The 13,806-nt window shown below is 45.8% G+C and overlaps 2 protein-coding genes across 2 annotated transcripts; both read right to left on the reverse strand.

The window, feature by feature from the left end:
• Positions 1–775: 775 nt before the first annotated feature.
• On the reverse strand, positions 776–6,097 carry LOC133901722 (ankyrin repeat domain-containing protein 2A-like). Its single transcript, XM_062343179.1, has 8 exons — positions 6,021–6,097; positions 4,996–5,093; positions 4,651–4,860; positions 4,423–4,571; positions 4,166–4,337; positions 1,965–2,057; positions 1,292–1,431; positions 776–1,203 (listed from the first exon to the last, which is right to left on the reverse strand). Exons 1-8 carry the CDS (start codon positions 6,028–6,030, stop codon positions 1,104–1,106), a joined length of 972 nt encoding a protein of 323 aa, XP_062199163.1. The 5' UTR covers positions 6,031–6,097; the 3' UTR covers positions 776–1,103.
• Positions 6,098–9,775: 3,678 nt separating this feature from the next.
• LOC133901725 (UPF0664 stress-induced protein C29B12.11c-like) lies at positions 9,776–13,163 on the reverse strand. Its single transcript, XM_062343183.1, has 5 exons — positions 12,819–13,163; positions 11,982–12,093; positions 10,495–10,566; positions 10,198–10,418; positions 9,776–10,112 (listed from the first exon to the last, which is right to left on the reverse strand). Exons 1-5 carry the CDS (start codon positions 12,926–12,928, stop codon positions 10,007–10,009), a joined length of 621 nt encoding a protein of 206 aa, XP_062199167.1. The 5' UTR covers positions 12,929–13,163; the 3' UTR covers positions 9,776–10,006.
• Between the last annotated feature and the right edge of the window lie 643 nt (positions 13,164–13,806).

A 13,806-nucleotide genomic window follows, 5' to 3' on the forward strand; every position in this document is an offset into this window, starting at 1 on the left:
GAGTAAAAGATCAAAAAAACCTTATTAGATGCTTCATCCTAATCAGGGATCCGAGTCCTACTTGATGATATGGTCCAACAAAAAGCTTATCTTTACTAACTATATACTTTAACTTATCGAAGCCTTATTTCACGTACTAATAGAGGGCTTCACGATGAATAATGTATTGTTACCCTATGCGAACACCCTATGATTTTCCATAATTCCTAGCGCATATCCAGAAAGATCCCTGGATTAAAAAAAAACACCCATAGATACCTAAGACATTCTACGACCAAGAAGATTCATCTTCAAGAATAAAGATGAGTCCAGAAAACATACTGATAGGAGGAGTGAGAGTCAGGACGCCCAAACGAGGAGACAAAAACCCAAACAAATCAAATACAAGCCAACGAAAACTAAGCAAATAAATCATCAACTAGATTTAAATCTATTTAGACTAGCTATATCCTCTTATAAATATAACTTATGTTATTATCCTAAGAAAACCCGAATTTATATAAAAACTTTCATATATTCTCCTATAATTTATCTACTTAAAGCATCTTCTATTTCTTTAATAAACTCGTTAGATTGACAATTCACAAATCATCAAAAACATACACAACTTACAACTACAAAGCTGTTCGACTAGCAAGCTAGCAGCTCAAATCCTGCGGGCAGCAGGTCAGGTCACATGCAGTGCAGACCTGCAGCAGGTCGTCATTGTCATGTCCACATTTAAACCTATCAACATTAGCCAGAATATATGATTAAAAAACATTAGCCAGAACGCTTTTATCCAAAGAAAGTATATATTACGGATGGGTTTTTGAGTTTCCACGAGATTTTACATGAAACCCACAAACGGAAAAGAGGAAGGAATGATCTTGGAGCTTAATTTCAAAAACGCTAATGACAAAGTAAACACTCGCAAGTTCGCTTGTCATGAAAAACTGAAAAAACCTTCGAAAGGACCTTGCAGTCCTGATTCATGGCAATTCTTGTAACAAGTGTAACACCTCCATATGAACAAGAACATGCCCAGCCCACAAGTTCACAGGATGGATGAAAACCAAGAGTTTGATCTTTGATGACTTGATGTGAATATATGAGCACCGGTTTTATAGGAATGCGTCCTTCTCCAGCAGCTTGAGAACTTCGTCCTGATTGTTGAGCCTGGCAACCTCGATGGGGGTCTTCCCATCCAGATTTTGAAGCGTACTGAAACCGTTTTAACAAGTTAAATGCAAACAATGGGTCGGGAATTACCTAAGCTAAGATTGAAGAGAAAACAGCAGATCAAACTTACACAGCAGCACCGTGCTTTAATAGAAGATCCACACACTCCTTCCGACCATATCCAGCAGCATAATGCAATGGAGTGTTCTTGTTCTTATCCAGTGCGTCCACTGCAGCCCCTGCCTCCAGAAGGATTTCCGCACACTTCAACTAAACATACAGAAGTTCATTCAATTAATTGCCACTAATCAAGATATCTAAAAGATGAAAATAAACAAGAAGAAATGCAGCCAGCCGTATTGGTGATTTGGCCCTGCAACCTAATTCTATTGATGATGTATGATACAACACCACATGTGGCCACTAAATCAGAAGAGAGTGTGTGTGTGTATGTGTGTCTAAATTCTAAAATTTTACAGTAGTAGTCAGCAACGAAGTGCCACAACAGAATACCAAAAAATTGCAGGAAATTCCTTGTTACAAAGCATTTGTAAAAATGATCAAACTACACAACACAACGTAAAACAATTTGGCAGCAATAAGAAAAAACCTTGTAGGAAAAAAACATAAATCAAACCAGGTCTGTTGATCAACTCATGGATTGAGCAAATTAGTAGCGATAAGGGGAAAAAGCAAAAAAAAAAAAAAAAAAATGGAAGTCCAGATGTATAAGAAAATATTCGCATTAGCAGGCATGTTGCATAATCTATTTCTGTTTAAGAAAGTTTAACAGATTCACTTACCTCATCATAGCCACATGCAAAATGTAAGGCCCTTCTTCCTTCAGCATCTTCTTCATCCTTGTCTGCTCCACCATCTAAAGCTTTCTTCAGACCCTGTCATGTTACCAAAATTGTAAATGCGGCCTTAATGGTAAAACAAGTACAAACAACAACAACAACAACAAAGCCTTTCAGTCCCAAACAAGTTCGGTAGGCTAGAGATGAAACCTATAAGATCTTGCAAGTCTAGTCATGGCTCTGTCACGTGGATAGCTAACTTTCACGCACCCCTGTCCATAGCTAGTTCTTTGGTGATATTCCAGTCTTTCAGATCCCTCTTTACAGACTCCTCCCATGTCAAGTTTGGTCTACCTCTCGACCTCTCTTGACATTATCCGCACGCTTTATTCTTCCGCTATGTACAGACGCTTCTGAGGGCCTGCGTTGTATATGCCCAAACCATCTCAAACGATGTTGGACAAGCTTCTCTTCAATTGGTGCTACACCAACTCTATCACGTATGTCATCATTCCGAACCCGATCATTTCTTGTGTGGCCACACATCCATCTCAGCATGCGCATCTCCGCTACACTCAACCGTTGGACATGTTGCCTTTTAGTTGGCCAACATTCTGCGCCATACAACATCGCAGGTCTAATTGCCGTCCTATAGAACCTGCCTTTTAGCTTCTGTGGTACTCTCTTGTCGCAGAGGACGCCGGAAGCTTGGCGCCACTTCATCCATCCGGCTTTGATTCGATGGCTCACATCTTCATCGATTTCACCATCCTTCTGCAGCATCGACCCCAAATATCGAAAGGTATCCTTCTGAGGTATCACCTGCCCGTCAAGGCAAACCTCATCCTCCTTGTGCCTAGTAGTACTAAAATCGCACCTCATGTACTCAGTTTTAGTTCTACTAAGCCTAAAACCCTTCGACTCCAAGGTCTGTCTCCACAGCTCCAACTTTCCATTTACCCCCGTCCGACTATCGTCGACTAGCACCACATCATCTGCAAAGAGCATACACCATGGGATATCACCTTGTATATCCCTTGTGACCTCATCCATCACCAAAGCAAAAAGATAAGGGCTCAAAGCTGACCCTTGGTGCAGTCCTATTCTAATTGGAAAATCATTGGTGTCACCATCGCTTGTCCGAACACTTGTCACAACATTATCGTACATATCCTTGATAAGGGTAATATACTTTGTTGGGACTGTGTGCTTCTCCAAGGCCCACCACATAACATTCCGCGGTATCTTATCGTAGGCCTTCTCTAAGTCAATGAACACCATATGCAAATCCTTCTTTTGCTCCCTGTATCTCTCCATAAGTTGTCGTACCAAGAAGATAGCTTCTATGGTCGACCTCCCAGGCATGAAACCAAACTGATTTTTGATCACGCTTGTCATTCTTCGTAAGCGGTGTTCAATGACTCTCTCCCATAGCTTCATCGTATGGCTCATCAGCTTAATCCCACGATAATTAGTACAACTTTGAATATCCCCCTTATTCTTGAAGATTGGTACTAATATACTCCGCCTCCATTCTTCGGGCATCTTGTTTGCCCAAAAAATGAGGTTGAAAAGCTTAGTTAGCCATACAATTGCTATGTCTCCAAGGCATCTCCACACCTCAATAAGGATACCATCAGGGCCCATTGCCTTGCCTCCTTTCATCCTTTTTAAAGCCTCCTTGACCTCAAACTCCTGAAGTGGCGCCAAACATTTAATAAAAATTCCTCAGGGGCAAACAAAAGATTGACAATGGCAGCAACCACATATACAGCAAAGCTCAGGGAAATGTCCATTTAGAACCAAAACAGTGATAAGGAGTCTTGCAGGAATCAGTAGAGTCCCACTAAAAGCTCCTATAGAATTCCTCCGTTCCAAATGGGGCGAAACACTGCTAACCAAATGAGAAATTTGCTCATAATTTAACCACAGATTTTTCTAAAGCAAAAGGAAAGAACAAATTTTATTTGATAAAAGCATAAGCACCACACTAATTGAAGGAATAAAGATACAATTTGCAAGCTGCCTTCGCCCAAAAAGTTTTGATGGCTCGCTTTAGAAGCAAGCGTCTAAGAGCTATAAGCCTAAGAAAGCAGATTATGACGTAAAACTATCCAGAGAAACAGACCCTAACTTACATATACCGATGTTGTTGTAACTCTTTTAGAAGTCAGATTCTCTAGTCATTCTTTTAGTTCCATTACCTCTGCATCACCAACACTTGCAGTGTGATGAACAATGGACTCATCGTCATACCCGCTGTCCTCCTCAGTCTCTTCAGTTCCAGAGAGTACAGTGGAAGCGCTAGAATCTCCAGGAAGGTTAACTCCCATTGCCTGGCCAATCTTTTGAAGAGCCTCGGGGTCATTCCAGTACCTAAATTTAGTAAAGAAAATAATCTCAGCAATTTTAAAGACATAATAAGATCCCACAACTAGTATATAATAATAACAATACCTACTTCACCATTGCAGACGGACCACCATTCTCTATCTCATCAAGTATCGGCTTCAAGGATGGATCTTCCTTGATACGGGCCATTCGCTCTTCAAGCTGCTCCTTATGAGCTGGACTAGTCAAGTTCTCGAGCATACTGGACATAGAAGGGTCCTATCACACAAGGAGAAACATGAGGGAAATCAGCATCAGGGATAAAACTGGCAACGAGTGGGAAATCAAAGCATGGTACCTGCATAAGTGCATTCCCAAGGCGCTCTGCCATTGACACAAACTGAGGATTTTGCATGACTTGTTGCATCGTTTCCATGTACTGTTGAGGATCCAATGCAGGAATACCCTGTTCTCCGGCACCTTGGGCACTTTTCTGAAGCTGTTCAGCCATCTGGTTGAACACAGGGTCACTTGCAATTTGCTCTGCCATCTCTCTTATCGATGGATCCTGCACATGACAAGCAGAATAATACAGTAAACCTAAAGGAATGCAGGAAAGAGAACGTGTATCAGAAGGGAAAAATTATCGTACAAAGTCCGCATCTTTATCAAAACATATTAATGCAATAGGGAGAGAACGTACATTGAGCAAGCTGCTCATAGAGGACAAATCGAAAGGATTGGGGAGGCCTGCACCAGCTGCTGAAGACGGCTCCTCTGATTTTGAATTTTTGCTCCCGTCTGAAATGTAATTGGGCAAAACAAAAAGGAGAACATCAGAGACCACATAATTATCCAACAGAAACAATAAAGATACATTCGTCACTTCTTCTAGCCTAATCACATAAGCAAATTCACGTGTTCCACTTAAGAATCTCAACCTGTGGCAAATGGCGATCTAATGTACACAAATTACTAGTTCCCTCAAAGCAGAAAGCTCCAAAGCATGGCTCATTTTTTTTGCCAACAAGGCCTGTACTGTGCACCAGGATATAAGCTACGGTAGGAAGCTCCCATGTAACTCCGCCTATGCTGTACCAACACAGCCGGTCCCAAGCCCGGGTTAAGGAGGGTTGTGATAGGCTTAGCGAGCCAACGTAAAAAAACCCAGCCACTCTTATGGAGATGAAACCCAAAAGAAAGAAAGCTCCCATGTCACCAAGCACTACAGGCAAACCGACCTTGATTTTCGAAACCAACCGGCCGTGTTACCCTCGATAAGTTTACGTTTATACTTCATCTAACAAATCACACATAATTCGTGGAGCAATCAAAGACGTACAGAACAATTGTAATGTACGACAACCGATTCAAAACCAACGGAATTTGCAGCTACCATGTAACACGATAAACACTAAATCGACCAATAGTCACCTGCCCTCACTCCCCACTGCTGCAGCACAAACTAATCAATTCCCCAACCCGTAGGCGTCGTCCGCTACAATTCGCCCACGATTGCATCGATGCAAACCGAGCCCTAGCAACCAAACACGCCAAACCCAGTAAAAATCCCAAAAGGACAACCCCTGGCGCGGATCTGGCGGCGGGCAGCGAGGCACAGAATGGCCACCAAACAACGCGGCCAAACAACACCCAAAAAATTAACCCGCGGGAACTGGGTAGAGCGGCGGGAAAGGCCAGACGAGGGGCACCGGAAGAGCTGGTTACCGGAAGCCATGGCGGAATCGAGCGGATTGAGCGAGGCAGAGGCACGAGTCGGAGTCTCGGAGAGGAAAACCCTCCTGTGAGAGAGGTAATTATTTATTAAGGAAAAATTCTAATTACCAACTGGGTCCCCGTAACAACGTGGCAGATCCTGGCCGTTCGTTCCTCGAAGGACGGGCTGGATGGTGCGGAAGGGAGAGAACTGTAAACTTGGAGGCCCAGGTCCGTTCAAGAAATGGGCCGAGGAGAAAAAACGCGATACAGGCCTAGCCCGTTTATGTAATGGATAGTGATCAAGGCCCATATTGCTTTGGCAAAGGGCTCGCTGTTACAGGTGACTACGGGCCATCCTGGCCCATCAAGCCCACGTGCTAAGCCCAAATGAGGCCAGACAACAGCCCACAGCTGCTGATTCCATTCCCTCTCTGTAAGTCAGCTTGCCGTTGACCACATGTTGTGGACTCGTCTGTGGCGTGTGGGCCCATGCACCATGTCCGTGGCCTCGCCTACATGCTACAGCGTCCAATACTGCCTCGAGTAAGGAGAATCCTCCAGGTAAAGCGGTCGCGGAGCTTCGAGGTCAAAGCTTGCTCCGCCGCATATGGACAACGCCCTTGCTTCGAGCTTCGATGCTTAGAATTTTTTTTCGAACGAACGGCACATGAGAGTGCCAAGTAAATATAAGTAGTTTTGGGAGGTTAGGTATACGTAAGGCTGAAAATAAAGCTTAAAGCTCGTGAGTGAGTTCAAGTCTGCAAAGGCTCGGCTTTGGAGGTCAAATGAGTCGATCCTGAGTCACCTCTCTAGCACGATGGCAAATTGAGTCGAGCCTAATTGGCTACCGAGCGGCTTGTTGGCTCATGAGCCGGTCCAGTCCACACAGGAGCCCAATCACACCAGGGCATCAGACCTGAAGCCCCCACCTGCCTCTTTGCCCAGAGCCCCACCCGCCCATGGTCGCCACCCGCCTGGCACCTCTCCTTCCACCGCCTCTTCGCCCGACGGTCCCGCCCACTTGCCACCTGTGGCCCATAGATGGCCAAAAGGGCCACTCGGGCCGGCCTAGCATGGTTCGAATGGCCCGGCTACTGTAACGGGTCATACCGTGTCGGCCCACATGCCTCCCCTTCAGTCCACAGCACGGCTCGTTGGTCATCGTGCTGTGTCAAGCCAGCCCGACCATGATTGCAGCCCGGCAGCATGGCCGACCCGACGGGCACAACAGGCACGAGTGGCCCAACGACACCTGTGCAGTCCATCGTCACAACCGGCCTGATAAAATAAAAAAATAACTACAAAATTTAAAAATATATAGAAAATAGATAAAAATATGATAACAATATAGAAAATAGATAAAAAAAATAGCTACAAAATTAAAAAATATAGAAAATAGAAAATAGCCGAGCCCATGTGTACTGGGTCAGATCGTGCCTGGCTGGGCCTTGTCGTGTTGGCACGTCGTGCCACGCGCTCGACCCAAGCACGCCCCGTGGTCTCGTGCCGTGCCGGTCCAGCCCGTCTTGGCTCAGGCAGTGTCGTGTATGGGCCGTGTCTATAGTGTCGTGCCTCAGGTTTCGAAGCTCCTCCTCGGGAGCAATGGCGCAATGCTTCCTCCTCCACGACAACAGCTTCACCGCCACTTCCACGACTCTGGCTCTTGCTCCATTACCAAGGTGGTGTTAATGGTGTGATGGTGGTGGTCGTGGGTGGAAGTCAATGCGCTCCTCGTGGTTGCCCACGTCGTCGCGTCGTGCAACTCTCACGGCTCACGCTCCGCCACCCGTGCTGCCTCCTCCTCTCCTCCCCTCTTCAGCTCTTCTCCTCCCTCTCCTCTACTCGCAGAGGCTATGGGAGCGTCGGAGCGACCTGGCTTGAGCCTTCATTGAGCCCGAGCCAAGCTCGATTTTCAGCTCGAAAAGTTAACTAAGCCGAGCTTAGCTTAGCTCACTCATAGCTGAGTGTCGGTGATATGGGATCTGGGGGTTCTCGAGTCCCGAGGCCAGGACAGCGCAGTGCCACATGACGTCTTCCCTCGGGGACCACCTCCTCGAGGGCCCGAGGGAAGCCAGGTCCGGGAGGGGGTGCTCGGGGCCAAGAATAGTTGGTCTCCGAGTACCCGAGAAGAGCCAGGTCCGGGAGTGGGTGCTCGGGGCCAAGTGCAGTTGGTCCCCTAGTACCCAGAGTGCCCCGAGGACCCGAGAAGAGCCAGGTTCGGGAGTGGGCGCTTGGGGCCAAGAGCAGTTGGTCCCCGAGTAGCCAAAGTTCTCCGAGGACCCGAGAAGCCCCATGCCGGTGAACCCCACAAGGACTCCACGATGAGGTGTCAATCGGTGGGAGACCCGATGTTGTATTTAAGGGGGAGCATGGACGGTCACATCCAACCACTCTCCCCCACGCCTGTCGTACTAAATACGTCAGTCCCTGCCACCTCCTGGTAGAAAAGCGTGGGAACAATCAATGCGGCGGGTCCCATCGCATGTCCCTTCGTGGGGCTCATGAAGAAAGATGGCTTGAAGATATCTTCGATGGGCTTGAGGCTTATCGCCTATCGTCCCGTTGCATCAGACCATGTCAGATCTACTCTGACCAGACGGGCATGAGAGAGTACTCAGAGGCTGGCCGGTGGGCCCCCTGCACCTACTAAAGTTGGGACGTGAAGACTGATGGGACCGTCCGAGGGATGCATTTTCAACCCTTTGTAACATCAACTATAGACCCATGATGGTTGCTTTCCATTTATTGTTTACAGGAACTTGTGCCCTCGTTCTGAGCACTCCCTGGAGGGCCTCCCCCCGGTAGATAAAAGAGGGGAGCACTTCGTAGAAGAGGAGGGGAAAAGGAAGCTCAAGACTTCACACAACCGATAGAACATCAGCACCTTGTAACACAGAGAAAAACGAGAGTGCTAGAGATCCAGAGAAAGGCATTCGAAGAGCATTGATAATATACTAGACACACAGGAGTAGGGCATTACGCCTCCGTACGGCCTGAATCTGTCTAAACCCTTGGTGCATTCATTACTACTAGCCGACGGCGATCCATCCTGCCTAAGTCCCACACGTATTAATCCCACGTACGAGGTAGATCCAGGACCAACCCCCGACCGAATCTCAAAAGTGGTCCCTTAAGATCCCCGCTTACGGTGTTCATCCACCGACACCGAGCTTGCTCGAGATGGCTCGTTTCCACCCCTAGATACAGGAGAAAAAAGTAAAAAGACAAGTACATCAATAGCCAAAGTGACTACAAGAGCCAATCAGAGGAACACAATAGCACCGCTTCCAAGCCGCACGCAAGATCAACAACTTATTGTACCACGAAGCTTAAAAGCCGATGACCAAAATGATCCAAAAGAGCAACTCCGATGATAGGGGAGGTAATCCATTAAACTTGGCCACGAGTTAAAGGCATTGTCACGGCACGACGGGCTGCAGTATTGAAGAACATCAAGCAGTTTGCGCTGAAATGTAGTGGTATTTCTGCAGGTGACGAATTTGAATGGAATGCTGAACCGAGATCCTGTCAGCAATTACCAGTTTGCCACACAAAAAATGCGTCAGCTTTTTTTTTGGGCGATGCCAGCCACCATAGTCGCTACGTATGTCTTTTCATTCTTCTAGAAGAAATGAATATCACCGTTATAGATCAAACCATGGTCCCACATGTCCAGCAATCCTTCAAGAACGATAGTAGCAAAGAAACTGAAGCAGAACGAATGTGTATTGTTTTTGCGTGATTTGCAGGGTATGGTTGCCCCGTGAACAAGAAACTATATTCTCCATTAAGATTCGAACAGGGCACTGCGAATGAACATCATTTATTGAGACACCGTCTCGCACATTATGTACATATAAAGTCAAATAAAGTCAGAATACATGGCATTAAGGTCATTTGTGAATTTGTGATGAACGTTGGAATGTAGGATAGGTGATGCTCAAATGCACAAAGCACGTAATTGAGCATGAGATTTTTTACAATCCAACCAAACACTAGTATGCGTTGTCAGCTGGGCCATGGTAGTTTCTCCTCCTCAGCTGGGATTCTGGTGCTGGCTGCTGAAGGAAAATCTTGGTAGGATCATTTGGATCAACGTACCTGTACACACCCAGTAAGGTGAGTTTACCGCAGAGCAAATGGTGATCAAGAGCACAGAAAACAGATTGTTAGATTGAGCACTCACGCATGGCGCATCATATCATCAACAGGAGTCTGAGCAGCTTGCAGAGGGTCCACACGCGGCGCCATATTAGCAGCAGACTGGGCTTCAAACTGATTGTAGCGCCGCACAGATGCAATCAGGTTCAAGAAGAGAGGAACAAACGTACCACAGCCGCCTTCCTTGAACAAGATCTTGAAGGCGTGAGTTGAGTACAGGGCCCTGTTCTGGTTGTCTGGAACAACCTGCATTTGAACATTCGATGTTAGTAACGCAGTGTCAGATGTTGAGTATTTATGTCAAGCATTTTGTGATACTTACTGGTTCAACGAATCCAGAGATGTTGTTGCAGTGAAATATGGGCTGATTGAACTTCTCACCGTGCACAAACAACTGAAGAAAGTCAACCAAGCAAGAGCATTTAGATTGAGATTGTGAAGACAGCAGCTCTTACAGAGTGTCCCAACAACATGTAAGCATAGATCAGGTGAGAGCACCTTGCCAAAAACTGCAATGGCACTTGAGCACCTAACTAAAACTGTTGGCAACCATGATACATGGGACAACACTAAAACCACCAACAATCACCATACAAATTCTACTTCACTATGTCAGTGGGCAAAATGTTCTCCAAGCTGCTTGATAATTACCTGGAGTGCAGCAAAACAGTAACAGTCCACAAGCTCAACGAAAACCAGGTAGTAGTACATTAGAGTACAAACGCACGAGCATGCAAGCTAGGCAACAAAAAAAAAAAGAACAAACGAGCCAAAAGAATAAGACTTCATTAACTTTAGTTAAAAGTGCCGTACTGCCTGAAATTTTCGTTAGAACAGTGCATGCTTACATCACATGTTGCACTGACAGAGAAACAATGGTCATCCAGTAATATCCACCAAGCATTTGAGGAACATCATATTACTTGAGGGTCGCCTTGATCACCACGCCGTCCTCAAATGTTTGTTGGATTTTAATGGATGAGACTCATTATTTTTGTAGCAATACAACATGTGCTATTAGCAACCGCTTTTTTTAAAAAAAAAGAGAAGTTCAAGTAATTCAAGCTAAAAACAGCACTTTGGACTAAAGTTGATAGTCTTCGTCTTTTAGCTCGTTTCATTTCTTTGTTTGAATAAGCTAGCGAGCTCCTATGCTTACCTAGTTTCTGTTGAGCTTGCGGGCTTGCATATTCATCTGTGTTACAGTTTTTGCTGCCCTCCGGGTAATTGTGGAGCAGATTGGAGAGAATATTTTCTTTTCTTTCTACGGCCATAGTGAAGTACCTCCTCTGTCTCAAATGTATTTTGTTTAAGAATACGTGCAGTCAAACTTATAAAACTTTAACCACTAGGAGGCATTTGGATAGAGGGATAAGATGGTGGGATTGGGAAATATAGGGGACCTTTTCCTAACCCGTCATTAGATACGATGGAGGGGGAATTGTGATATGTACAGGGCTAACTCTAACCCTTCAATAGATACAATGGAGGCTGAGACTAGCCCACATCTTATCCTTATCCGTATCCCACAATCCAAACAAGTCCAAAAGGTATTGCTATTTGTCACACAAAAATGACATTGGTTGATTTCAAGTAAAGATCGAGTCTTTGTCCAAAACTACAAGTAAAAAAGAATGGTAGGAGTAGAGTTCGTATGCTGATTGTCGGTGGTTGTGGAAACAGCTTTGATTAGGTGTCATTGCAGTTTTTTTCTCTCCCCTTTATGGTTTGGTGCTTTCACCCTTACATTTTGTTGGGACTCTGTAAGAGCAGATAGGAAGAACCAACTTTCAGAATACCATTACTTACCAGGGGCATATCAAAAGCAAAGAAGTTACCAACAGGCTTGTTGGCAACAAACACCATCCTTATATTTGACAGGTAAATTGTGCCTTTTGTTTTCACATGACCGCCAGGAGCTCTGATTGATAACAAGCGAAGCAACAAAAAGAAAACATGGTCAGATCTTTTTGCCCAGAGCAGACAGCAGAGACTAAAAAGATAAGCTTCCAAGACAAGCATAATTCTAAGCCTTATCCAAAGAATAAATCCACCCATCAAGTATAGTGGGCACTGGGGAATGAGGTGACAAATGATGCTCAATCTTGCAAATGACAAGAAAATCCTATTTTCCTCCAAATTTTTGTAGTTCTGTTGCAGTCCATCATGGATATAACTTTAATATCAACCATCCAAGATTAAGCACAGTTTTCCCTTTCTCATCTAACAGTTCTTCCCACCTAACGCTCCGAATTCTCTAAATTAGGGAATACAAAGTTAAATAGATCATACTTAAATCTATTTGTAACCCCAACAAAACATATGGATGAAATTTAACAGCCAACAAGATTCGTCTCGAGACGAGGGGCAGCAACCGGACCTATGGCTGTCCCCGGTAGGCTCTTGCCGGCAAAAAAACCCAGCCGAGGTTCAAATCCGGCCGCCCGCGCCACCACCTCTGGCGTGCCCGTTCCGCACCACCCGGAAATTCGGGCGGACTTGGCCTTGAATCCATTGTATTTTCTACCCGTCAAAACCTTACCTAGTATGGTAATCCCTAAATCCCCATCCAGAAACCACAATCCCCCGCTACATCGCTAAATCAGCAGGGAGAAGACGCAGTGAAGCGAGCGGGAGGATACGTACGATGGGATCTTGTCGACGTGGAACTCGACGCCGTCGCGGGCGAGGACGAACATCTCGCCGTAGAACGGCACCGGCATCCCGTTCCCGAACAGCTGCGGGTTCTCCGCCATCTCCCTCCTCTCCTAGCTCCTCCTTGGTTTGATTCCTCTTTCCTTCTCCGCGTCGCCCGATGGATCGCCGAGCGAAGACGGCGACGGCTCGCGAATCAGCAGCTATGGGATGGCACGCGGCTTCGTTTCCGCGTGCGATGCTTCACGAAGCGATCGGGTCGGGTCGGTTGCGTCGCGCTGGCTCCCTTCGGCCTTCTCCAATTTGGGGTGGGTTTGTTGGACGCGTGCGTGTAGGGCTTGCTTGCCTCATTTTATACTCGTGGGAGTGCGGACTGCGGAGGGTTCGGTTCGGTTCGGTTCGGTTCGGTTCTAGTAGAGGCCAGAGTGTTCCGGTCTAACATGGGCCCAAACTCATGAGCGTTCTACCTTGTCCAGATGTTCTCAAGTCTTTTCTTTTCTCAAATACTACTAATTTTTAAACCACTTTTTCAATCATTTTCTCTTTTTAGTTCTTGTAAAGCTGGCTTTTGTGGACAGATGACTAAAAGGGCATATGTGTCCTCCACTGTGTGTACATACACGTGTGTCCACAGTGGATGGGAATGAATGTCTCCAATTACTAATTATATACTAGCAGTCCTCCACGGAATTTTTATTTTTTAACCTTTTTCAAAAACATATTTTACAAATGGACCATTTAGGAAACTTTGTCCAAAAATAGACTTTTTGCAGGGCACCCACCACCTCTGGTGACATTGGTCCATTGCACGATGCCAAATGTTATGGCATCGTAATATGCCACATAGGATGTGGGTTGGATCGGCTGGATGACGTATCAAAGCACGACGCCAAAAGACATGGTGACATAGGTCAATGGCACGGGGTCATGACATTTAGCATCGTGCTATGGGACCTTAAAGCGTGTCCACTTCTTTCCC

Source organism: Phragmites australis, chromosome 20 (genome assembly GCF_958298935.1).
Source record: "Phragmites australis chromosome 20, lpPhrAust1.1, whole genome shotgun sequence".
Taxonomy (NCBI): domain Eukaryota; kingdom Viridiplantae; phylum Streptophyta; class Magnoliopsida; order Poales; family Poaceae; genus Phragmites; species Phragmites australis.